At 38.8% G+C, this 24,994-nt stretch overlaps 1 protein-coding gene across 2 annotated transcripts in view; it reads right to left on the reverse strand.

The window, feature by feature from the left end:
• LOC103482325 (partitioning defective 3 homolog) overlaps positions 1-24,994 on the reverse strand; it is a 384,595-nt gene that overhangs the window by 177,608 nt on the left and 181,993 nt on the right. For both annotated transcript variants that reach the window (XM_008438421.2, XM_017301982.1), the window contains exons 13-14: positions 11,106-11,291; positions 10,626-10,796 (exon numbers count right to left, since the gene is read on the reverse strand). In XM_008438421.2, the coding sequence (XP_008436643.1) occupies positions 10,626-10,796; positions 11,106-11,291 (357 nt within the window). The remainder of the gene's footprint in view (positions 1-10,625; positions 10,797-11,105; positions 11,292-24,994) is intronic.

Consider the following 24,994-nt stretch of genomic DNA (forward strand, 5'->3'; position numbering starts at 1 on the left):
AGGGACAACACTCTGTTAGCTTCGTCACAAAGAAGAGTTAAGAAAGAGCAGACATTCTGGAGGAGAGAGGAGAGTAAAATGGAGGAAAATTAGACCTTCGAGTAAACAAAGAAGAAGGACCCGTGTGGGTTTTGGAGCCGAGGCCCCAGAGCAGCGAGGGTGCTGCCAAGCGGTCTCGATGTGCGCGCAATATGCCGGGCTACGGGGTCAGGGGTACTTATTGGCTGTTTAATATAAATAAGAGGTTTAATGTGGTTGAAAGCACAAAATCTTATCAGAACAGCGTGTTGATAAGAGCGAGACGGGAGAGGAGCGGTGCCTGTGCACGGCTGGGTCAACACAATTACAATCAGAGTCATGGCTGCAGCCAGCCTTTTAATGAAAACCATCTCCCAGGAAAAATTAGACTCAGTAAGGTTCAGATTGCTGAAATGAAGACTTATTTAACTTGCGTTCTCACTTTTGCTCGACTGCTGTCTGCAGATGTTTAATATGCACCGAACTTTGACCGTGTGGAGGAGAGATGTCGGGGTTTGGGTGTTTACTTGTTTAAGTTGGAAATTATAAACCAAAACCCTCATTTGACATTTAGCATACATCTCAGAAAACAGAAGAAGTGCAATAGTGTTTATATTTTAACCTTTTCACATTCTAGAGTATTAAACCAAAAAGCAGAAAAAGATACATGACTTTCTGTGAGGAAAATATGTAGTGTACATGAATTGTACTCCCTTTACTGTATTATCCTAACAAAAAAATATGCCATAAGTAACAAACGAACTTTTTAGCCAACACACACAATGGTGGGAAACCAATACTGAACTTTACACTTATTTATTTAAAGATGAGCTGATGTTTATACTACATTATATACAGTCCTATTAATTCAATACTCTTCCCATTTTTGATGATAGTTCAGTAACATCTGGACCTGACTGATTGCACAAGTTGGAACCGCACAGAAGAGGAGGAGGAAGAAAAACCCATGAAATGAAGAAAATCTCATCTGGGAAAGAGAGAATGGTCAAGAAAAAAAAGAGCACTTCTTTGGCAATACTTGCCATTCAGTGCAGAGAAAAGTGTAAAAAGTTTAAAAATTATACTTTTTTTTAAAACTTCCCACTTCCATGTTGGTGCATGCGCAGTATGAGACGTTCAGGTACATTTGGTCTAAATCTGCAAAACCGTAAGAGACGTACCCTAATTTTTTAATTTTTTACAAATATGTGATACTTATTGGTCTGACATTTCAAAAATCATTGCAGACTGTAAGCTATACGTGCAATGAAAAAACTAACAAGTAAGATTTACTTTTTGAAAAATCCTTAAGTCAATTTGCACTAACATTTTTTAAGTAAATAATTTTTACTTAGTTCATCTAGATCTTGTTACATGCATTTAATCAAAATAAGTAAAATTTATAGATTTTTTTTCTAACAAAAGAGATTATATTTACATTTTGGTACTCATTTTTATTATATCATGTTTTACTTTTTCAAAGAAAAATTGTGCTCAATTTCTTTTGATAAATGCTAGCACCAGTACATACATGTACACACACACACACACGCACACACACACACACACACAATTATATCTATCATCTGACGCCATTCCAACCCCACAAACTCTTACAATATGGAGAAGTTCGAGGTTCATGAATGCTTTTGTGTAACACTGTCTGTCTGAGCTGTGCAAGTTGATTTTCAAACCTATTTTTGCCTCGCAGAACAAACAAATGCTGGAATTTGTGTAAGACCGATCAAATAACGCCGCAATTTAATCTCTGTTTATTCAGGGTTAATTAAGTGTGTTTTGTGCACGCTAAAGCTTCGGGTTTTGCTCATCCTGTTGACTGATTTGAATGTTTGCAGACAAGAGACAGTGTGCATGATGAGCTGTGACTTATGTATATATATAAAAAATAACTCTGCTGCCACCAAATATCCAACTGTCAGCTTGGTGTTTCTCAAGGAATTATCTTTTCAAGCAACGTGCTGGTTTAGCTGAAGCAGTTGGTTCTTGAAATAAAAACATGTTAAGAGTATTTTAGAGGCAAACCACCATAGTGGAGCACCCCAACAATAAAACAAAAACGTGAAATCTAATAGAAATGAGAGTGGAATCAATAAAAAAAAACACCTTGCTTGGTAGTATCAAAGTGTTTTCAATTCAGCCCAACAAAATAACTTGATTAAGGAGCTTTGGTCCACAATTAGACTTGTTTTCAAGTGATATTTTAATCTATTCTCCCCACAGGTTCACTTTATGCATTTAAACCATCTTAATCTAGTCATTTTCTGTGGATTACCCCACTGATTGAGGGCAAGGACGGAGCACTGTGACTCACAAAGACTCCCAAGTATTTTTATTTATCGGAGTGAAAGAGTGTAAATATCTTGTGCACGTTTTACTGCACTGAGAAGTTTTTTGTGGTAAATGCAGCATCATATGCAGCATTCCTACGTCAGCGTCTACCTGACCTTGAGTAATCGGCAAGGAAGAAGAGGCAGTGTGTTAAAAGGTTCAACCTTAAGCTTTCAAGCACTGCTGATAATGTCTCCTCCGCGGTCATTTCCGAACCCTCTATCCTGGTCTCAGTCGGTTGCCGTAACCCTAATCCAGTCTATCTCCACCATAATGCTGTAATTACATTCTCTAAGCTGCTGCATTCCACCCAGGGTACAACTCGCCTCTCCTCTTCCAGCTCGATGCCGGGGCTTTCATTAGCCAAACACATCCAGGCAGAGCCTCACCTAATGCCAACGCTTCCAAAAGTGAGATTTTACGGCCTTTTCTGGAGTTCCACGCAAGACTTGTCTTCCCCCGTCTCTCATTATCCACTTTGCTGTCAATTCACTATTAAATAAATGTTTAATAACATCTTAAAAATCAAAGAATGGGCATGTAGGTAGAGGAAAGGCTTTAGCCACTCAAAACCTCTCATAGTTGAGCAGCTAAGCTAAGCTAGGTTGGTGACATCAACTAACTCTCACTCTTTAGTTTCATTTATTAACATATTTGCTTTTACCAACACACCTTACACTGATGGCATGTTATCTTGTCTATCATACGTCAAGGAGTGGTGATGGCGGTGTGTGTTGCTTCATATTTATGCCCCAGGGAAACAGGAAGTTGTGGATTACTAATTAAAAGTTCCTCATCAGTGATGTTTTTTTTTAAAAGTATAAGTCACATAAACTTGTTTAGACAAACTGATGCTTATTCTTTATGTCGATTTCTTTTTTTCCTCCAGTAATGTAATTATGTTAAATGCTTGATTTATTTTTTTTATACGATCTTAAAAAGGTGACATCTTTAGAAAGGGGTGGAGGGCATGGCGTAACTTTTAAACAACCATGTCATGCTGCATATGGATAAAAAGGTTTGTGTGGTTTCCGCCTGCGTATGTTTTACAATATTAATATGTGTGTTTCTGAGCACCGCAACGATTCTCGAGCACGAAACTAAACACTCCAACTCCACAGTCCTCCACCGTGCTTCAAGCTGCCCACTCAACCCGTTAGATTCAATATATTATTCTCTCAATTGGTGCTATTGAGTTTCCCCTGCCGCTCCTAAATGAGTTAGTCCTTAGAGAGCCGGTCGGGAATGAGGGCCAGCAGCACCGGAATTGCATTTCTGCCGCTGTGTGATCTACTTCTCTCAATTTACTAGCCGCACCGTCACGAACTGCATTTCCCAGAGTGCTGCGCTCCGCACCCTCGTTTTATCCCCTCTGCGTGAGTCGTTGGCGTTCGTTGTGAAAACAGCAGAGCTGCACATGTTATGATCCAACGACACTTCAATCAGTCCACATTAAGCTGGGAGGCGGGAGGCGGAGGGGGTGAGCACAAATGTCCCTCTGCTTTCTCCTGCCTCTGTTGTGGGAAGCATCTCAGTGTTTTAAGGTCTCTCTCTCTCAGCAGTGGTCAGCTCAATACTAATAAAAGCATAATCTACTAGAGCGGGACTCTGATTGATAGCTCTCTCAAGGCTCTATCGATCAGCCCCTCTCTCATCCGAGTTAGCGTCTTTTGTTCGAGCCAGCCACTTCCTTCCCCCCTTGTCTCTTTGCATAAAACCCTCTCAGGCTGACCAGCAACAATGCTGTTGGAATGGATCGCCAGCTGAGCAGCCAATGAGATCACCATGTTGCTCTTTGCATCCACCATGAGTTCTTCTAAAGTCAGAGTTAACTTTTGATTCTTTCTGCTGCCACAATGTAAAGTGTAACACAGAGAACAAAGTGCTGACGTTACCGTTTTCGTTTACTCCAATTGTTTTTCCTCCTATGTAAAGTCTGAATCTACCTTTACATAGATTCAGACTGTTCAGCTCATTAGAAGACTAACAGTAATATATGTAGAAAACTTTTTTGTATTTATTTGCTGGTTTCCTGTACAAGGTGCCAAATCACCATGTGTAAATTGAAATAAATAAAAAAAAAACATTTTAATTGGTGCTGTAACCATGGAGTTCCAGAGTGATGCTCAGGGCTGTCCATTGTGTGGTTCTGCCTCCAGACTTGTTAAGCCGACTCTACAATCCAACTGCAAGGTGCATGTTTTAGCAGCAGCTCAGATCTCCATCCTGGTTTATGCTGGTTCTGTTAGTATTTGCTGTTAAGGGGCAAAAGCCTGTAAATAACAGCTAGTATCTCTGTCTGGTACTGGTGTCTAATGGGAGACTAATCGGCAGCATTCTTATCACAGTAGCAACAGCTATTAACTTTCACAGTCGTTTCCATTGATATTACAAATTAACAACGCAAAAACAAAATCTTAGTTAGTATTTTGGTCTATATTTCTTAAATATCTTGAAATAAGACAAACCTGACTTACAAGTAATGTTTCAGCTTGTTTTAAGTCATCCCTTAATATTAATAAAACACTGCTAGCTCCACCAGTAGATTCTCTCCCTTATAACAAGACATTTTTCACATATCGCACATGAAATAATTTGCCAGTGAAACTTGTACTTTTTTTTATCAATATTAAGAAATTATTAACTAAAAACAAGCTCCAATTTCTTGCCGAAAAATCATTTGTAAGTTAGTTTTGTCTTATTTCAAGTGTAGTCTGAGGCTGTTGAAGAAGTGATTTGTTTGTACCCCGAGCCAAGGTCACAAAGCTAGTGGGAAAAGCAAATAAGAAAAAACTATGCCACATTTATCCTTTCAATAAACACTAAAAATAACTTCCACATAAAAAAAAACACCATAAAAGGATCTGTGTAAAATCTGTGTAAACAGCCACCATTCTCCACATGATACCATGTCAAATCATGCATCATATTTCCATAAGCCTGTCATATCTCTTCAGCTTAAAGCTCTAATGTTGATTAGCTGTCATGTAGAGTACATCAATACACAGTCACTGCAGTAAGCAGTGGCAAAGCTAATGGTTCATTTGTTCAGGAACAGAGGACACACAGAAAACTTAAAAAAAAAAAAAAAGTCAAAAAGAACTGGCTCTGTGCCGGGACTTTTTGTTTTTGTTTTTGCACAGGTCTGTTCCCCGTATTTACATAATTGAGTTTATTTGACTGGAAAATATTTCAAAAAGCGAAGGGAAAATGGGCTCTATACGATCATGTCTTCAGGCCATTTCACATGGAGTCCTGGCTCAGACAACGTAGGCAGCATGAGGTGAGCTAATGTGTGCTTCAATAAAGAAAAAAAAAAACTCCTACAGATTAGCATCATTTTTATAATCTCTAATTACAGAGGCAAGCATGTGCATCAAGAGATGTGAAAGGAATGCAGAAATAAAACGGTGTCAGACGCGCTCATCTGATTGTCTCCTTTTAGATGTTTATCTGATGAATAGCTCATTGTGAACTGTCACATATGTTGCAACACAAAAACACACACCAAGCACTGAACTGGAGCGCATCATCAGGACAAAAAAGGGGGAGGTTTCATTTTTATTCTTGCATAAGAAGACTGGTTCATAATCATAATAGGTGGCAAAAAATACCCATAATTCCACAGAACATCTTTGTAGATAAACTTTCAAATGGTGGCATGTGGATATAAGACATTCCAGGTAATATTTGAATTGTTACCAACACATTTTTAGCATTTTTAAGTTGTAGACAAGAGACAAATAATTTATAATAACAGATCAGAATTTAGTCACAAGACTCTGGACTAAACCCCAAGACTAAGGGAATGTGGCTCCAAAAATAATGGGATTAAAATGACTTGTCGAAAATGTAATAGTTGAAACCCATGACGATGTATTAATAGAACTAAGATATGGATGTAGAGATTACACAGCTCCAGAAGCAGAGATGCAATTATAATGCTTTGAAACTAATTGACAGTGACCAATCATATCACAAGACAATCTGGGGCAGAACAGCAGTTCTTCAAACAAGCTGAGAACATAAAAGATTTCTGTCGTCTGACGTCAAACTCTGGCCACCACACTAATCCCCCACACACCAAAAACACTGGTCATACACTACAGGAACCATTGGATACTAGCATGACAATTAAATATTCAAAAAAGGAGTATGGAGAGCATACCAATCATACATCTCTGACCAATTGTAAAACCTTGTGCGAAGGACTAGGGTGACTTTTATCCTGCATGTAGAACGGTGCACCATCTCTGCAACCTTGCAGAGTTGCTTGAGGAGATAATGCCAGTTTAATTCTTCTGTTCTCATGTGTTTTGTGAATTTCTTGAAAGTTTATATCCAACCACGTTTGTCCCTCAAGGATGGCGCCTTCCAAGACGGCTGCAGTCTCAGGCACCTGTCTTCCCATGTCTTATGCCGTCTGTCTTTTCTTGGGATGGGCTGTGTTGTGCTTCTGTACAGCAACAATGAAGGAATTCTGATTCTGCTCTGATTGGACTCTGTGGATGGTCCTATAAAAGTATGGGGTCTTAAGCAGGGTTGGGTGGAGCTGTGCCTGTCTCCAGCCGTCATGGGTGACAGGCAGAGTACACCCTGTAGAGGTCAGCAGTCCATCACAGGGCATTCTTAAGGACGATCTAGTTCATATAAAACTAAAGCAAGAACTGTGTCCAAATTGCTTGTTTCACATTTCCAGTAAGGTTTGTACAGCTATAATCGTATGTAAAAGAGGATCAAATTATACCAGAAAACTGCAACTGAAAAAGTCATGTATGTGAAGTGTTCAACCACGCATTTAACTAATATAAAACTTAAACTTTTACTTTAATTTACATTAACTTTAACCTACTAAAGATTATGCGTTCTACAAAGGTCAAAATGATCTTAAAACCTTTTTTTTCTTCTTTTTTATATGGTTGTATATGGTGGTCGCCCAAGCCCCACCGTCAAACCCATTCCCACTCCTTTCCCCCCCCAACTCCCATCTTCGATTCATTAGGCTGTGTTGCTTGGCTTCTTCCCCCTGTAGACAGTGATGGATCTGATTCATTTCATGGTGGTCATTTCTGGTAGCTTTCAGTCCTCCCTCCCATTCCGCTGGGTGACAGAAGCAAACTGGTCTGCCCCCTCGCACCCCCCAAACCCCACATATCCACCTCACCAGTGTAGCAAAGCAAAGAAGCGAGGTAAGAATCTCTGTTGAGATAACCTTGCTTTTCTTGCAGCAGTTTTTAATCAGAGTCCAGTTATGATGAAGGTTTTTTACTATTGCTAGCCTCTCTATATGTTGGGGATTCTACATTTAAATGCATAATCAAAGTCAAGGCAGCCTCAGTGCTGTGGCTGATTTAAGCTGATGACCTGACCCCATGAAAATCTAAAAGAGATTAAGAAGGTCACAATAAGCAATAAATCAATAAATCACATGATAAATTAAAACAAGCTCTGTAATTTCCATTTGCATGTCTTCAATCAACTCCATTTTGTTTACGGAGACTTAAGTCTTATTATTTGTTGTTTCTGTTGTTTTGTTAATTTATTTTGGTTATTTAAAATGTCTTCCAGTTCCAGTGTTAAAAGTTTGTTAGAATTTAAGGTTTGATGATCTTTGAGAAGGTGTATTATTATGCCATTATTATATTACTTGAAAATTGTCTCAAAACAACAACATTATTGTTGAGCGCAACAACTTCTTCGTCTAGCAAACCGTTATTGTAACAGACCTAGATCATGAATGGATGGAGGTACATACATTGGTGGAATATAATACTGGACATTATCACACCTACTTCTTTCATAGTTGATGTAAACTTGCATAACACGGTCAACCTGTTGTTTCATGGAAATCAGTGTTTCAATTAGCAAAATCTTTGTGAAGAGTAGTCAAAACCTCAGGCTGTGGATTAAAGTAAAGAAATAAGTACAAAAAAATGTGTGGCTTTTTGTCTTCCCCCAGGAAAAATGATTTGATTTTTTCTTTTTCCTGAAAATTTAGGCGTAAATGTGTGCTCAGTGTCAACCTTTCTACAGAGTCCGGTCAGGGATTAAAGTCGACAGGAGACTGACTGGACTGGAGCGATAGGACTCAGTGAACCTTAGCACTGAGCTCCCCAGGAGGGACACATGTCCTCTGCTCTGTGTCTGAAGGTGGAAGGAAGGAGAGCGAGAGATGGAAAACAAAATACTCCACAGATTAAAAAAAAAAAAAAAATGAAATAAAAAAAATTAACTGTCAACATGGTGGCCAGTTTCTAATGAATTCAGCTGTAGTCAGTGGAGAACCGCAAGATGGGGGTCAGAATTAGCTTTGAAACAAAGAGGAAAAACAAGTGCATGGCGTGTGGCAAGTGTGTAAGAAGAGAGAGAGACAGCGCTTGAAGGATGAGAATTAGCAGGGAGGGGCACAGCGTGGTACTCCAAACTGACACATAGCCACAGGACACGGGCTCCAATTAGAGTCACAGCAACTCTAATCAAATCTGATCTACAACCACTGGCTGCAGGGTGACTCAATGTGCATGTGCGTGTGTATGCATTCACACCTGCACTCCACAATTCTGCTCCACAATCAAGCTGTGCGTCACAAAAAAATGATTTCTGAATGAACTTCTTTTTTATTACTTATTAAAAGATACAAAACACATTGGTTTGACTGTTAAATGTCACAGAGGACGTTTGTGAATTGAAACAAATGTAATTTTATGTGCTGTTGCCTCATAACAAAAATTCTACATGCAGAACATAATCTCATCTTTTTGTTGCTTTACTGGACAACAGTCAGGGGTGAAAGTAAGGGGGTACGGCAGGGTACTGCGTACCCCTAAAAGATTTAGTGGGGGTACGCAGTACCTGCAAGAGAGGGGAGCGGCTGTCTGCTGTAAAAAATGAATGGGTTCACTGTACAGCCGTTTGTTCACCCACTAATCAGCCGTGACTGATTAGTTTTTCAAGAACAATCTAAAACACGACTTAATCGGTTAATAAATAACATTTTTCCCATTTCATATTGTTTCTGAACTGTTCGTGCTTTACTAGAGCAGGGCTGCAACACGTCGATCGCGGAAGGTTTTGAGTCGATCTCTGCACTAGGTGACAAACTGAACGTCGCCAGGAGGCTGAGAGCAGCCCGTCCTCCTCTGACTCCTTACCAAAACGTTTGTAACTTAATTAAAGAACAACAAAAAAATCAACAAAACGTGTTCAAATTAATGACCCAACAATAATAATCTCAGTGATTATTGTTTCAACAAGGTGTTGCGCAATTCTGTGTGTTTCGGTTCCATTACCAAAATAACTAGCAGATCAGGAGTTTAAAATTAACTAATCAACCACCGCTGTGTTCAGGGAGCGCTTATTGATAATCGCAAAATAAATATCAAGCCTGAAAACCTAATATTGTCACGGACTGAATGTTATGTTTTTAACGTAATCTCTGGTCGGCTTGTGGAGTGCAGGAGGTTGCTATGGCAACCGCTGTGCGTAAATGACAGAGAGACGGAGATGATGCCATGATGTTCAGAATTTAGGACTCATAGCTTCTCAAGGTGTCAACATTGCAGGCAGTGGGCTGAAGGAAATACAGATTTATTTTGTAGCAATTCTAGAGCTACCCAGCTTTTATCACTTCCCAAAAAAAAAAAAAAAAATTAATCAGCACAGACACTCCAAATTCCAAAGCATGCACACACACACACACACACACACACACAGGGGTGAAAACTACTTTCACCCCTGACAACAATCAACCAAAAATCAACCAAGTGAGTCTTGGATATCATGTAACGGCGTTCCACTGAGGTTAAGACGCAATGTTATGGCCATAAAATTCTTTCTACATATCACTTTTTTAAAGTTAAAGATATAAAAATTAGGACCAGTGGAGTATTGAAGAAAAAGAAGTTTCTAATTTAGTGGAATTTAAATGTAGCAGTCCCCTATTTGCTTTTTAATCTGCATCTTATCTCTCTTCATCTTAAAAACAACGAAGTAGGTTTCTGTCCTGAAGTAACGACTTCAACTCTGATGAGTGTTATTAGCAGCAAAGCTCAGTACCACTTAGGATAACAGGTCTGTTAATCAGAACATGGACAAATTTTGTGCTTAGTCACATCTCCAAGCTAACCAAGCTAAATCAATATACTTCACTCAACACCCAACATATTTGGACTTGTAGGGATGACAAACTGATGCATGAACTAACTCAGAAATTATTTTGACAGAGATTAGATATGACTCTTGACTTTCTGTTTGCTTACCTCGCCGTCCTTAATCAACCGCCGGGCCACGATGAGCTGAATCATCCCACGTTTGTTGCCCTCTACTGACATGGACTTCCGAAGCGCCTCCATGGCTTCCTGATTGGTCATCCTGAGCAGCGACTCCCCATTGACTGCAATGAGCTGATCATTGACTCGAAGACGTCCGTCCTGCACGCGAACACAGCATTCAGCAACCATTTGTGAATCTTTATCAGATTCACTCAGTGTTTTCACTTAGAAAATTCCACCTGATCTTTATTGCCCCCAAACAGTTCCATCCATCTTACAACTTTATCAAAAATACTACTCGTCTTGATCAAACTCAACAACATCAAGTAACACCAGAGAAAGAAATACCGCAGCAGGAGTTGTGTATACGATGTGCGCCATGGTTACAATAAAGACAACATGTAAAATCAATGATGTCCATCAACATAATGGTTAGAGGATAAGTAGAAGGAAGAAGTTGCTACTTGCCTTGCTAGCAGCACCTCCATGAATTATGGATTTCACAAAGATGCCAAGATCAGCATGGTTCTCCTTGGAGCGGTTCCCCTTAACGCTGACCCCCAGGCCAGCGGAGCCTGAGTCATTCAGAGGGACCTCAAACGTCAGAAACTCTCGTGTTCCGTCCGGGGTTAGCACCGTGTCATCGTCCTGTTTCTGATGAGGACATTGAACAAACAAAAGATATGATAAGATTGGGATCTGCTTTATGTCAGTTCATGTTTAGTAAGAATTTTGCGCCTTAATCAAAGCGCAGACTGGTGTATTTTTTTGGTTAGAGATCCCCAACCAAAAGTCACAAACCCATATAATGGCTTGAGTGTTTTGTCACCAGGCCAAGGAGAAAAACATTTCGTAGTAATTTCAGCAGTCTTGACAAGTGGTGTTTTATTTTGAAAAACCAGCAAGTGCAAAGTCACTAGAGACAGCAAATCTGGTTGTAGTGATCAAAAAGTACAACACAATACAATAAACCTGGAATTTGATTACATTACTTACTTGCCTAAGTTGACAAAATGATGTTGAGGTCCACTGTTGCATTAAGAAACAAAAGAGAAAACAGTGAACCTGGGAGGAGATATGGAAAGAACTGGAAAACTGATCAGAAATACAGGTGACACTGAAAAGAGTGAAAATGACCCAAATGGTAAACAAACCAGACTGTATTAACTACACTGTCTCTCAAAATAAGCATCATTATTGATTTTCTTTTTATTAATCTAAAAAAGATTAAGAAAAATAACAGCTTTTCTTTGCTGTAAGGGATGTTTGGTCTCATCCCTTATGTGGGAGTTTTATTGTCAATCAGAGCGGTCACAAAAATGACAAAGAACCAAACTTACGTCACTAACTTATCCTACACATCTGGTGAACTGAGAGGTATAAGTTCGCCGTAACGCAGCACTTTGCACAAAACAGTTCGTCTTGGGTGTAAAAAGGTAATATTGTTAAAGATAATTATAGAATACAGCACAACCTAATGGAAAACAGATGAAGTAAGATAGATCATGCGCTTTTGCGATAATGTATATCAATGTCTAAAAAAGACTATAAAGAAAAGAAGACAGTAGTCAGCATTAAACAAGTGGCAGCTTCTTTTCAAGCACGTTTCTGTCTACTGAAAACCTTCTGCCGTCTCCAGACTCTTTTCAAATAATTCATGATCAGCGGTTCACACCCTGTCAGAGGTGTCAGCACAGAAAATGAGCTGAAACAAAATTTTATGTTTCACAGCTCTTTTTTTTTTTTGAATAGCACTGTGAAAGGAGAATGTACTTCTTTGAATTTTACTTCCATAACATTTCAAAGAAGAAGACAACTCTGACATGATTCAGCCAAGGTCTCTGCTCTCCCTGTGCTCAGAAATACCAGGATTCAATAACCCAAAATAAAACATTGGCCAAAATGAATGTTTCTTTTACAGCCACTAAAAAATGCGTTTGTATCTAGATGAAGGAAGATGATCATCTCATTCTAGTAAACTCAACAGAGGAGTCTGAAGGCAGCAGTGAGATGCTGTCATTTCCCGATTTTATCTAGCAGTCGAAACAAAAACCAGAAAATATTCTTATGAACAACTTCATTATCCCCAAACATCAAGAAAAACAGACAAATGGTTGCCGTGTGGATTAGAAGGAAGCAGCAGAGAGAAAGGAAAGACAGAATATAAGGTGTGTGCGTGTCTTTTTGTGGGTTTTTGGTACGCCGACGATTTATTAGGATGCAGCGGTGCATTCAGGTGGAGGCTCCTTTCAACACCATCTGACTGGGCCCCTATTCTCCATGTGGTGCTCCTACTGTCTGCCCTCCATTCTTCTCTCCGCTCTCTCTTTCTTGCTTTTAAAATTGCTCTACACCTGTCCGTACAACTTGCCATGAGGGGATTTTTGTTTGAGACCGAACTCCTTCATCAATGCCGACCACTGGAATCCATTTAATCGCACTGGATTTCAACACCTGTGGTTCTAATACAAAAAAACAAAACTAAAATCCCCAGGTCTTGCCAGGAAATGACCCTTTTCTTTCCCTCCAACTGCTGAATGAGGCGGATCGGGGCCAGAAAAACAGACACTTTAAGAGAATTCCTTGTCCGCACCAGGAGCAAATGTATTGCACCGATATTGTTTAAATTTCCAGGGCTTTCCTGAGCTGGAGAGAAGAGGAAGAATCTAAAACTACTGACATGAGATCTGTTCTTTTGAATGTAAATTCACTAATATGTATCAACTACATACAGTGCCTAGAAAAACGGTTCTGAGTCCTTGAATGTCTTCAAATTTTCTCACATTAAAACCAGAAACTTCAATGTATTTTTTTAATTTTGAGTGACAGGTCAATTCTTTGCACACTAGTGTATAACTGCAAAACTAAAATACACGGCTTTACAAATAAAAACCTGAAAATACTAGCTTGAGCTCTATGGCAGCACTTTATACTGAAAACAAACTGCACTTAAGCTGCAAGTCTTTTGGGGTAAGTTTTTGGCAAAGATTTACCCCAAACCTTCTAGAAGCTGCAATCTCTCTGACTTTCTTTTAATCCCTTCCCACTCCTGCATACAGACTACAACTACAGTTGTCTTGTCAGCCAATTCTTCCAACTGAGCTGTGAATCCCAGTAGGTCCTCCAGAGTTAACACGGGAGATTTAGTTTTTTTCTACAATTGATCTCCTTGCAAGGCTTGTCAGTTTAGGTAAACGGCCATGTCTTGGTACGCATATATGTGAGATTCTGCATACATATGGTGGATTAAACTGTAACTCCATTAGAAGATTACAGTTAGGGATATTATTTTATAACCAAATTCTGTATTAGTCCTGTAGTTGACTCCTGCCTATTTGCAGCTTGCCTAGCTGAAGGCCTAGCCACAATGCTACATGACATACTACTGGCTAGCATTTACAAAGCAGCCAATCCAGAAGCGCCATTTCGTTTACTTGGCACTGTAAATGAGCAGAAATGAGGAAGACTGCAGATATTAGCTCCTGCAGCAGTGCTAACACGGTTTCCACTGTGTGTATTAATGCATATTAGGGTATGTTTGGTGTTTGAACGATTAACATATGCAGTCATTAGCGTTAAATGGCACTTCAGGTATTTGTGAATTATAGCTACTTTCGGGCTGTTGTGGTCTCTAAAAGCGCACCCATACTGTACGTCATCAAAAGTTCAAAATTGGCTTTTCTTAACAGTCACATGAGAAAAGTGTTAATTTTGTTCGCAGGGGTACATCCACCTCCCTTTCTCAACAAAAGGTCAAATTATTTTACACAGGGCGCAGACTGATGTGTTGTGGGATTGGTTAGAAGTGTGTGGATGTGTTTTTGGGCAGCAATGTTGACATTACTCTTAAACTAGTCCACTTCCACTATCCAGTTTTTGTATCCTAAGGCAGCAGGATTACATTCGAGGGGCATTTATAAGACGCAGTGAATTGCATACATTTATACAATTCTTCACCAAAACACTAAAAAGATTGCCAAATGGCTAAAAACTCCTGGATGAAAATTGCAAAGTCACTGTCCACAGAGGTGTGTGTCTGCAGAAAGGTGTGGCGCTCTCTCTGTGACTGTTTTTGTAAAAGTAACATGGAGGATGCAGGGAGGGAGTGGGAATCTCAGCGAGCAGGGTGTGACGGATGGTGAAGTGAAATAGGTACCACCCGGGTGGTCTGCAAAGTGTGCGAATACGAACGTTCCGCAAACACACGACCATGCGTTGATCGTTTGGCTTTGGAGGAAGAATGGAAGAGATAAAGCCCTCTTGTCTACCAGAGTCACAACTTTATCCCTGACCTGTCTGGTGTTTTCCTTGGTCTTCAGCATGTAATTGTTCACTAATGTTCTTGAAAAACCCTGATAGAAGCTGGATTAATACCAAGATTAAATCACACAAAGGTGGGCTATATTTATGAGTTAGCAAGTGGGCACGCTGGATTTGAATCACCTCAGTAAAAAGGATCGAATACAAATCTACGTTATTATACCAACTCACCAACTGTTCAGCATGCGTTTGCAAGTATAATGAATGTAAAAAGAATTTAAATCCTGGCGTGTGCATTATTTAAAAGAGAAACATGTTTAACTAGTGATTAAGATCTTCAAATGAAAATGAACAAACAGTGAACAGATGCTACGTATTTGTGCAGGGTTTTAGCAAACCAGTTAAAGACAACCAGAAAGCTGCAGCTGGAAAAACGACTGGACAGACACGATGTGAGCCTTTGTGCTACGCGCTAATGCTTTCTTCCAAAATGATGACAGAATAACCACCCACTCAGTGATGAATACGGGAAAAGAAGACCGAGGCAAAGAATGAAACAGTAACATTTTCGTCAGACAGGAGCCGCTAGCCAGAAATGAGTTTGTCAAGCCGCCTGACAGCCGTTATTGCTCCGATTCAATTGAGGAAGAGTTGAACCTAACCACCCTCACGGAGGAGAAAAAAACAAAAAGAGAGACCGTTTTTGTTCATTGTTCAAGCCTCAGCACTTTTCTGAACCTGGGATAGAAAGCATAAAGGAAGTGACAATGGACAAAGTGATTGGAAGATGGAAAAGGGGCATCAGCACAGGGAGGAACAGTCGGATTTATCACAACTAATATTTTATTGAAATTAATATATTGAGTGCATGTTTATCTAAATTTATTCAAACATTAAACAAAAGTGAAGTTATAATCTTTGGATCTAAAGTTAGACCACACTTGAAACTAGAGATCAGGACCTAAAATCTGGGTGTAGTAATGGATTCAGACCTGAACCTTCAGAGCCACATAAAGACAATTACAAAGTTGGTCTTCTATCACCTGAAGAACATTTACCGGATTAAAGGACTAATGTCCCAACAAGATCTAGAGAAACTCATCTGTGCGTTTATCTTTAGTTGCATTGATTAATGCAAAAGTGTCCTCACAGACAGATGCAGGTGGATCCAGAAAGCTGATGCCTGCATTTTCACTAAAACCAAGAAGATGGATGACCCCAGTTCTCAAATATTTACACTGACCACCTCATAGCTCAGAGAACATACTTCTGTTAGTTTACAAATCAAAATCATCTAATCATCTTACAAGTCATCTAATGGCTTAGCACCACAAGGTTTTTTGGTTCTGCTCTGTGTCCCCAGAACCAAACATGGAGAAGCAGCATTCAGTTTCTACGCACCACAAATCTAGAACAAACTTCCAGAGAACTGCAAAACAGCTGAAACACTGAGTGCCTTTAAATCAGGGGTGCCCAAAGTCGGTCCTAGAGGGCCGGCATCCTGCATATTTTAGTTCTCTCCCTGGAGGCAGTTATAACTTTTCAGCTTGTCAGTGTTCCTCTTAGGCCTCTAATGAGCCATCATTTGATCCAGGTGTGCTAAACCAGGGAGAGAACTAAAACATGCAGGATTTCGGCCCTCGAGGACCGACTTCGGGCACCCCTGCTTTAAATTAAGGTTCGAAACCAAACTGAGTTGAAAAAATGAGTTGAACATTGATCAACTTATTGGATGTTGATCATTTTGACAATGGCATTTGACAAAATAATGTCAAAGTGTTTGACGAAGTATAAAACACTTTGAACTGCTTTGTTACTGAAATGTGTTATACAAAAATTTTTCAGGGCCAGCTTAAATACTGTACTCCATCACAGATTAGAGAAATGGAGATTCATAGTTTAAACTTTATAAATAAGCAGCCATGTATTCACAACAGTACAGGATAATTAGAATGCAGAGTAGCTGTAATATCATTATTTCCTGAGCTCAACGGTCTGTCTAACTAGCAGGCTAGACAATCGCAAAGGACAACCCTTTGCCTCCACTCGCTTTTATTCCTCCTCTTCACTCAGCTACAATCATCATCCATTACTCAATTAGGGCCTTTATTAATTAACAGTGTGATGGGCTAACACCCAGTCAGTGTCGGCAGGGGAGGAAAATAAAGGAAACATTTCCACAGAGTTGTTGGCAGGAGAGTGAGGGTGGGCACAGACAGGAAAGAGTTAGACGATTGTTCTAACAAGGCCCCGACTGCCTGTCAGCCGTTTCTGTGGTGTTTATACAGTGTCTAACCTATTCTGTGCTGAAAAAAGATATGCCCATGTGTCTGTCAAAAATAAAAACACAGCAAGAAAAGGAAAAAATACACACAAGGAAAAACAAGACAGAGAGAGAAAAAGACAGAGCAAATGAACTGCAATTAAGTCTATTCACACACAAAAAAATTGGAGTTCTCCGCACATCAATGCCTAAAACAATTAACACTGCTGGAAGCTTCTTTCCACACTTGGCCCAATTTAGTGACATAAAGGTCACTGGAAATTAATCTAAAAGTGGATAAAAGAAATCAGCCATGGGTGTAATTATAAAAGAGGTGCACCCGTGCTAGGTATTGTAACACAAATTTCTTTGGCCGTGATTCTCTTCTGCAACATTTCCTGACAATAGAGGCGAATATCAAGTAACTCTAAACCGAAGAAGAAGAAAAAAAACAAATTCACAGAATCTGAGGGTGTGGAGTGAAAAGCTGATTATGGGAGAATTTGAATTACTAATAAACAAAACATGGTAAGACTTTATATGAAAGGACACACCCTTTCATATAAACATACATTTTGATGAGTGGCATTGCCAAAGTCATATACATCAAATATGTTGGTCAATGTTTCATTTGTTATGGTTCAACAGCAACTCAACACAGGTGAGTTTTCGGTCCAGATTTAAAGGAACTCAGTGTTTAGAAGATAATTACCTTAACTGCTTCAAAGTTTCAGTTGTCACGTTATTTTAATGTTCAGATGAAACATATTACCACCAGCAGCCAATAAAAGTCATACTTAGAGTTTATTAGCAACTTAATCATGTGGCCCCTTTGGGAAAATTAACTGGCCACACCAGATCAAGAAGTGTATTTATACACTAAAAAGACATTTACATTAGATGGAGCAAGAATTATAAAGTAGCGACTTTTTAGTGTGCTAGGAAACTGTTCAAAAAAGCATTTCAAAGAGGAAATTACACATCGAGAAACATACACCTCTCATTCAATGTTATTAGAGTCTAAAAAGAGTTTTGATACGTCCAAGTGCAAAGACACACAACAGCCCATAACGTGATCCGAAAGCAGATGCCGAATACCCTCCGGGAGAGTAACTTTGCCGCCATAAGTGGCCTTTAACTACCTTGTTTATCAGCAATGCACAGCGCTGCACTGCACCATCCCATACTCTGCACCGTGCTGACAGCGAGTGTAATTATGGGAACAGCTGCTGGAAAAGTGCTAAACGAAAACAGGTGGCGTCGGTGAGACTCGTTCAGAAATTGTTAACCGGGCTGGCATTGTCTTCGACCACGCTTGGCAGCTCCGGCTTTAATTATGACAGAGGATGTTTCCAAACTTTTCCCGTTTGATCAGGCAGCTATGCAGTTCTCAGACCGGCATTAAAAGGAGAAGTTTGATCAGCTTCTTTTAGGCTGTGTTATGAGCGGAAGATTATCCAGAAAGCAAAAAAAGAGAGAGGGAAATCTAGGTACAGAGAAGGAAAGAGAATAGTGATACTGAAACCAGAGTAAGATAAAAATTAGGTGGTTCTGTTTTTGAATTAAACCAGCATGCTGGATCCTTTACTTACTGAATCTAAACTAAATATTCTTCCAAAAGTACATTTCTGGTTAGAGTTAGAGATGCACTGATCCAATATTAATATCTGGATACTGAATTTTTTTTTTTTACATCGGGTATCAGTGACAATGCTCCCAATCTAGGAGAGCAGATCTATTTAGTCTTATTCTATGTTTTAATCACTAAGTGAATAATGCTTTATTATTTATTTTATAATTGTATTTAGAATTCCTAACTGCACTTTCTGAACCATTTTTAAAAAGTGTAGTTTATTTTTACATGTTTAACCAAGGTAGTCAACCTATTATTTTAGTCAGTTTCAGTTACTTTATTTATTTTGACATTAACTGCTATCCTCCTAACTGCACTGACTAAACAAATTAAAATGATGTTGTTTTTATGTGTTTAACCAAGCTTGTGAAGGTATTGGTATATTTAAGTCTGCCGTACTAAAGTTGTCAAATAAATGTGTTATTCAGTACAAAAAAACCCAAAACAAAACGAAACATTTTCGATGAATTCAGCATTTTCTTCTGGAACGTATCGGTATCAGTCGATGCCAAACCTCAGATATCGGTATCGGTTTCAGAAGTGTAAAAAGTGCATCGGTGCATCCCTAGTTAGTCTTTGAAGCCACTACAGTAAGCACAATGTTGTACAGAAGCTTGCACAGTCAGACATATTGATTAGATGATTGTGGGTTGACACGCTGGAATGTAGCCTCACCTGAGCAAAAACTATAAGTTACAAGCTAATTTACAGAGAAGCATTTCGGTGGTGTGACGAGATAAAGCAATCTGCTTATTACTCACAAATATATTCAACTGCAGGTCATATTTAAGCTTCATCACACCTTAAATTGTAAATACCATCAAAAAATGTCGCAGAATCTTTTTTACACCAAGAATTGACTCATCGCCTTGAGATGTTTGATCATTTCTCCAGTGGTAATATATCCGCCGGAGCCACCTGCAGTAACATAAATAAACTGTTTAAAAGACTTGGAAGGGAAAACTCTGTCATTCGCACATTATTTAGGAAAATTGCAACACATTACATCATCCTTGCAAGGAAGCATTACTCTAAGAGACATCTAATTATATTAACTTGGAAGATGTCTTTTTTGGCATGGCTGCCGATGGTGCGCAGGTTCAGAAAGGCAGGCCGTTTATCATTGCTTCAGAGAAGTAAGCCGTAGCCTTTATCATTACCTACTCCAACACTTTTCCGGCAGGAACAGATGTGAACCAAGTAAAAGAACATATGTTTATGAAAGAAGAAAATGATGAGAGAACAGATAGTGTAAATCCATTCTTACTTCTGCTACATGGAGATCAACTGAACATCTAATCTTCATTTCTAACTTCAAAGCGGGGAAATCGTGAACGACAAAGTCAAAACCACAACGAATCCGGCTGTGTAAGTAAGCTAACACATTTTACAAATTGTCTGTGTGAATATCACAAGATGCTTCACAGATAAATTGGATATAATGTTTGCATTTTTAGTAGTAGCTTGACAGTAAGACGGGTATAGAGATAAGGGAAAGACGAGCAGTAAATAGTATGGAGTTGGGAATCTACCTGGAACAGATGCATTAGAGACTTTAACTTCTGCATGTTGAGCGCCTGCTCTGCCACTTCCAAAGTATGTCATGATAAACAAAATAGAAATAATAAAATACCAGTTAACAAGTAATGCTGACCAGATGCTTGCCTAAAAAGACAAATCTTCATTTCAAGTTTCCATGAAAAACTGATTAAAAAAAAGCCTAATATTGAAAAAAAAAATGGCATAAGCAAAGTAAAAAAGAAAAAGATGTATAAGAAACCCCAGCAGATATCAAAACCTTTGGTAACTTGGTATACTTATTAGTAACTAAATATGATTTAGAGTTAAGTTTGCAAGAAAACCCCACTTTTGAGAGATAAATAAGAACCATAGATTAACCAGAAATATATGTGTGGTGTGAGAATAATATCAGCAGATTCAAATGCATTTAAATTCAGGGTCGTTGTGATTATGGCCTCTCCTGCATCCCTGTGTAAAAAGGCATTGGAGAATTTAAAGAAAACTGATTGAGTAGAGTGGATTCCACGGAAAATCATACTGAATTTTGATTAAGAGGTCAAGTTCATTGATGGCATCTAAAAGCTGTTTTGCTGCAACTTCATGAATATTAGTAAGAAACGTTTAGCCTTTTTCATTGAAAAGGACAAAAAGTGAAAAACAACCTATTGCTGGATTCATGCGACCTAGTTTGGAAGGACGACTAAGCAAAATGAAGAACTGTAAGCTTAACAGGCATTGTGTTAGATGGCCGTACAATTTCTCACAATTTCCACTTTAATAATAAAACCAAAGATAATTCTCGCAGCCAGTAGAGCAGCTGTCTTGCAATTGTGAATTTGTGGGTCCAATTCACATGTCCTTATGCCACATGTCGACCAGGTTACCTAACCAATCTTCCGATTGGCGTATTTATAAGTGTGACTGAATGATGAAGTGCTTCTCTTGGTGAAACACTTTGAGTGGTTGGTCTGAATAGAGTAGTGCTATATAAATTCACTTATGCTATTAAAAATAGGTAGTGGGAGAAGTAAGTTGAGCAAATGTGCAACACTGGACGTATCCAGTTTTAAGGCAAGGTAAATTTATCTCTGTAGCACATTTTCAGCAACAAAACAGCTCAAAGTGGTTTACATGAATTAAAAGGAAATACAAACAAAACAACAAACAAAACAACAAACCAAAAGAAAGACAAAAAAGTAAAAGCATAAAACTACATACTGGTTTCCCATGTTTCCAAAGAATAAGCAGTCCATAATTTATAAATTAGTAGGGGTTTCTCTGGATTCTTGTTCTGATAAAACTAGATGCTGGTTTTAAATGGGCAAAACATGAAGTTACTTTATACCCACATATTTTTATACTTAGGGTACTTAAAACACATGTATTCTCTTCCCAAAAAAGTATTTTAATAAAATAACCCTGCCTCCGTGACTCAGCTAGAGTCCAGGGGTAAAAAAAAAAAAAAAAAAAAAAACATACAAGGAAGATATGAAACCAGGCCGCTGGGCCTGCCACTTATGAAACAGCCCATTACTCTATGATAATTGTCACCAATACTGTCATGCATTTGTCTACCCTGTCCTCAGCATTCACATGTGATATAAATTTAACTGTCACATCAATCAGAGGCCGCAATTAATTGTGCAATTAAGATTCTCATTGCGTGGCAGATACAGCTACTAATGGATCAGAGACAAGTGTGATACGATCATAAAGAGGGAATTTTAATGCAGTGCTTAATTGCTCTTATGCGGCCGTCAGTGTTCCAGCTGAGGCTACATGAGACCATATCTTCTCCGGGCCTATTGGAAATGAAATATGCTGCTCATGTAGGGCCATGGAGCGATGTAAGGGCAGTTACGGACAATCTTATTACACCACCCAAAGCATGTGTAGTTAATCGGCGCCAGATTGCCGCGTGCGATTTTTACATGGAGCACATTAGCATGTTTAAAATATGCTCAGGATATGATTGGATATAAACTTCTGTGCGAGTGTGGGAAGTGAAATAAGAAGCTGGGGCCACAGCAGTTGTTGCTGACGCAGCACCAACAACTGCTATTTTAAGGATAATTTACACCCCATGCTGGGTTCAGTATTTGCTCACCGGAAGAGATGTTGAAGATTTGCCCCAAATTTTCCAAACTCATCGTTTTTATTTCTGATGACTAATACATACATACGTTCTGCTTTTGTTTTGAGTGTGTCTGGCACACAGTGAGAGTGGAGAATAAATGTGGAGGCTTTTAACTAGTAAACAGGTGGAGGAAGGAGCAGTTCTTGTCATTTTTAATATCTGCTTTTGCTCGGTAAAACCTGGCTTCTGACTTTGTTCCAAAGCTGGAAGATTAATCTCCACAATATGGAGCAAACAATGAATATAGCAAAAAGGACAATTGTTGCAAGTTGGGAGATTAATGCCAGTAGCATAAAACATCTATTGGATATGCCATGGTACACTAACAGTTTAGTGTTATGGATCTGTGTTAAGATTCTCACAGAGTGGTGCTGCATATGAAAGTTTAACTGTTTGTGGGAGTCTGACATCAGAGGATCCCAACATCTGTTTATTTATTTGTTATAATATAAGCTTTATAACAGTTATGTCTAGATAAATGAATGACCAAACTTGAAGGTGTCAAAAGTTAGCTTGAATATATGTGCTTTCTGCTCAGACTGCCTGAAAAACACAAAGGGTAAACCTACAACTTGTGTCACTCCAAATATAAGTTACATGAGTCTAAATATAAGAAAATCAAGTGCAATTTGTGGAACATGTGCGTGTCGTGTTTTTTGAAGAATGTATGTCACTTTTAAATAGAAATAATCTTTATTGCCCCACAAATTCAGGGGCAACATACATTGTATATTGGTGCTACTGGGATAAAGAATGTAGAATTCACTGTCAGAATATTACGCCATAAAATATATATTACTTCTCACATAAACTGTTTGGGGTAAACTGTTAATATGGGAATAAACCTGCAAGAGGTCAAATGATTATTAGCTGAATTAGACAAAAGGTAAGACAGTCGTCTTTGCTGTTGGAGCCACTTCAATTATTCAACATGCACACCTAACAAAATCTTAGTGACAGAGAATCAAAATAGCTTAGCGTTAGAATAGTAATATTATTTTGCATTGAATGCATTGATCTGTAGCAATGGTGCTTTTAAGTGTTACCTGTCGTATCAATGCCACATAATTTTTAGCCTGACCCAAAAAGGCGATGTCTTTTACCATCAGTTTCTGGTTGCTTCTTTCAAGCTGCATATCTTGCTACATATTTATCACTTAAATGTAAGGAATTTATGCAATAGTGTGGTGGGGGTATAAGTTAATAAACTCATTTGGATTCTATTCAACCTTATGGTTGATGGATTCGATTTTGAAGAAGTTGATGAGATCAACACTGAGTAAAGGTTAAAGCTTGCTAATATTATTGGATAGATTGTAATTTATCTGTATGAAAATAGTTGTTGATATCCTTGGACTGCAGAGGGGAAAGTGACAGACCATAGAAATCACAAAGGGCAATGCCCTATTTTTGCTCAATTACCATTTAACCTTTTCTCTTCCCTGAAAGTACATGTTTATTGAAGGCTATTGAGAGCTGTTGCTGTTGCCTCCAAAAGCATGTCAAAACACACTCTGACCGTGTTAATTAAGGATGCAATGCAAACATACTGGGAGAATAAATTAATTCCTTAGGGAGACGGTGTAGTGAACGTGTAATGGAACAGCCAAACAAAAGGGGATGTGTGGGATTTATGACACCAACATCAAACATCAGTGGGAAAATGTCAACCACACAAAAAGGCCTGCATTTTACTGCTGTTAACGCATCCGTCTGTGCGTGTGTGTGCTCATTTAGCTAATCTATTTAAGACCTTCTCTAGCCTATTCACTAACTTTCTAAATACGGATATGGCGACCAAAGTTTTGGTTAAGTTAGGGTTTAGGAATATACTGGCAATGGTGTCTGAGTGCATTTGTGTGTGTGTGTGCGTAGTCTTGTATTTGATAAATTGTAAGGCCCATCATTCCAACAAACACCAAGTTGTGAGGACCCCCTGCTCCTAGGGTCCCATAAATAGAAGTGCTGTTTTTGGGTTAGCGGTTAGTCTGAATTGAGTTTAGTACATTAAACTAAATTCGAATGGCATACTTGAACAACACCTGTACATCCTCATAAAAAAAACATGTCCAAAATGACACTAAGCACGTTAAGCTATGGAAATGAGTAGAAAATGTATGGACGTCAATACAAAGTCCCTGTGAAGACAGAAAAACATACTGTGTGCGTGTGTGTGTGTGTGTATGGGTGTGTGCGTGAGTGTGTATATCATTCAAACCTCAATTCAAAACATCATCAGCTTGTCACTGAGGCAATTGGATGAATGACAGCTACTAAATATTCGTCTGTGTGCTTACATTCATGTGGATCTGAGCAACCGATGTGTAGAACATACACATGCAAACACACATTCATCTATCCGCAATTTCTGGGACAGGAGGTAATTACCCGCTATGCTTTTCTATCATGCTTTATTAGTAATTACTGTCACAGTCAAAGCATCAACCTCCTTATAAATTTGTTTTCTTTTTTTCTTTACCAGAAAGAAAAAAAAGAAGAAATTCTTTGATATTGGTACTGAAAAAGATATGACGGCTCTAAGT

Source organism: Poecilia reticulata, linkage group LG20 (genome assembly GCF_000633615.1).
Source record: "Poecilia reticulata strain Guanapo linkage group LG20, Guppy_female_1.0+MT, whole genome shotgun sequence".
Classification (NCBI taxonomy): Eukaryota; Metazoa; Chordata; class Actinopteri; order Cyprinodontiformes; family Poeciliidae; genus Poecilia; species Poecilia reticulata.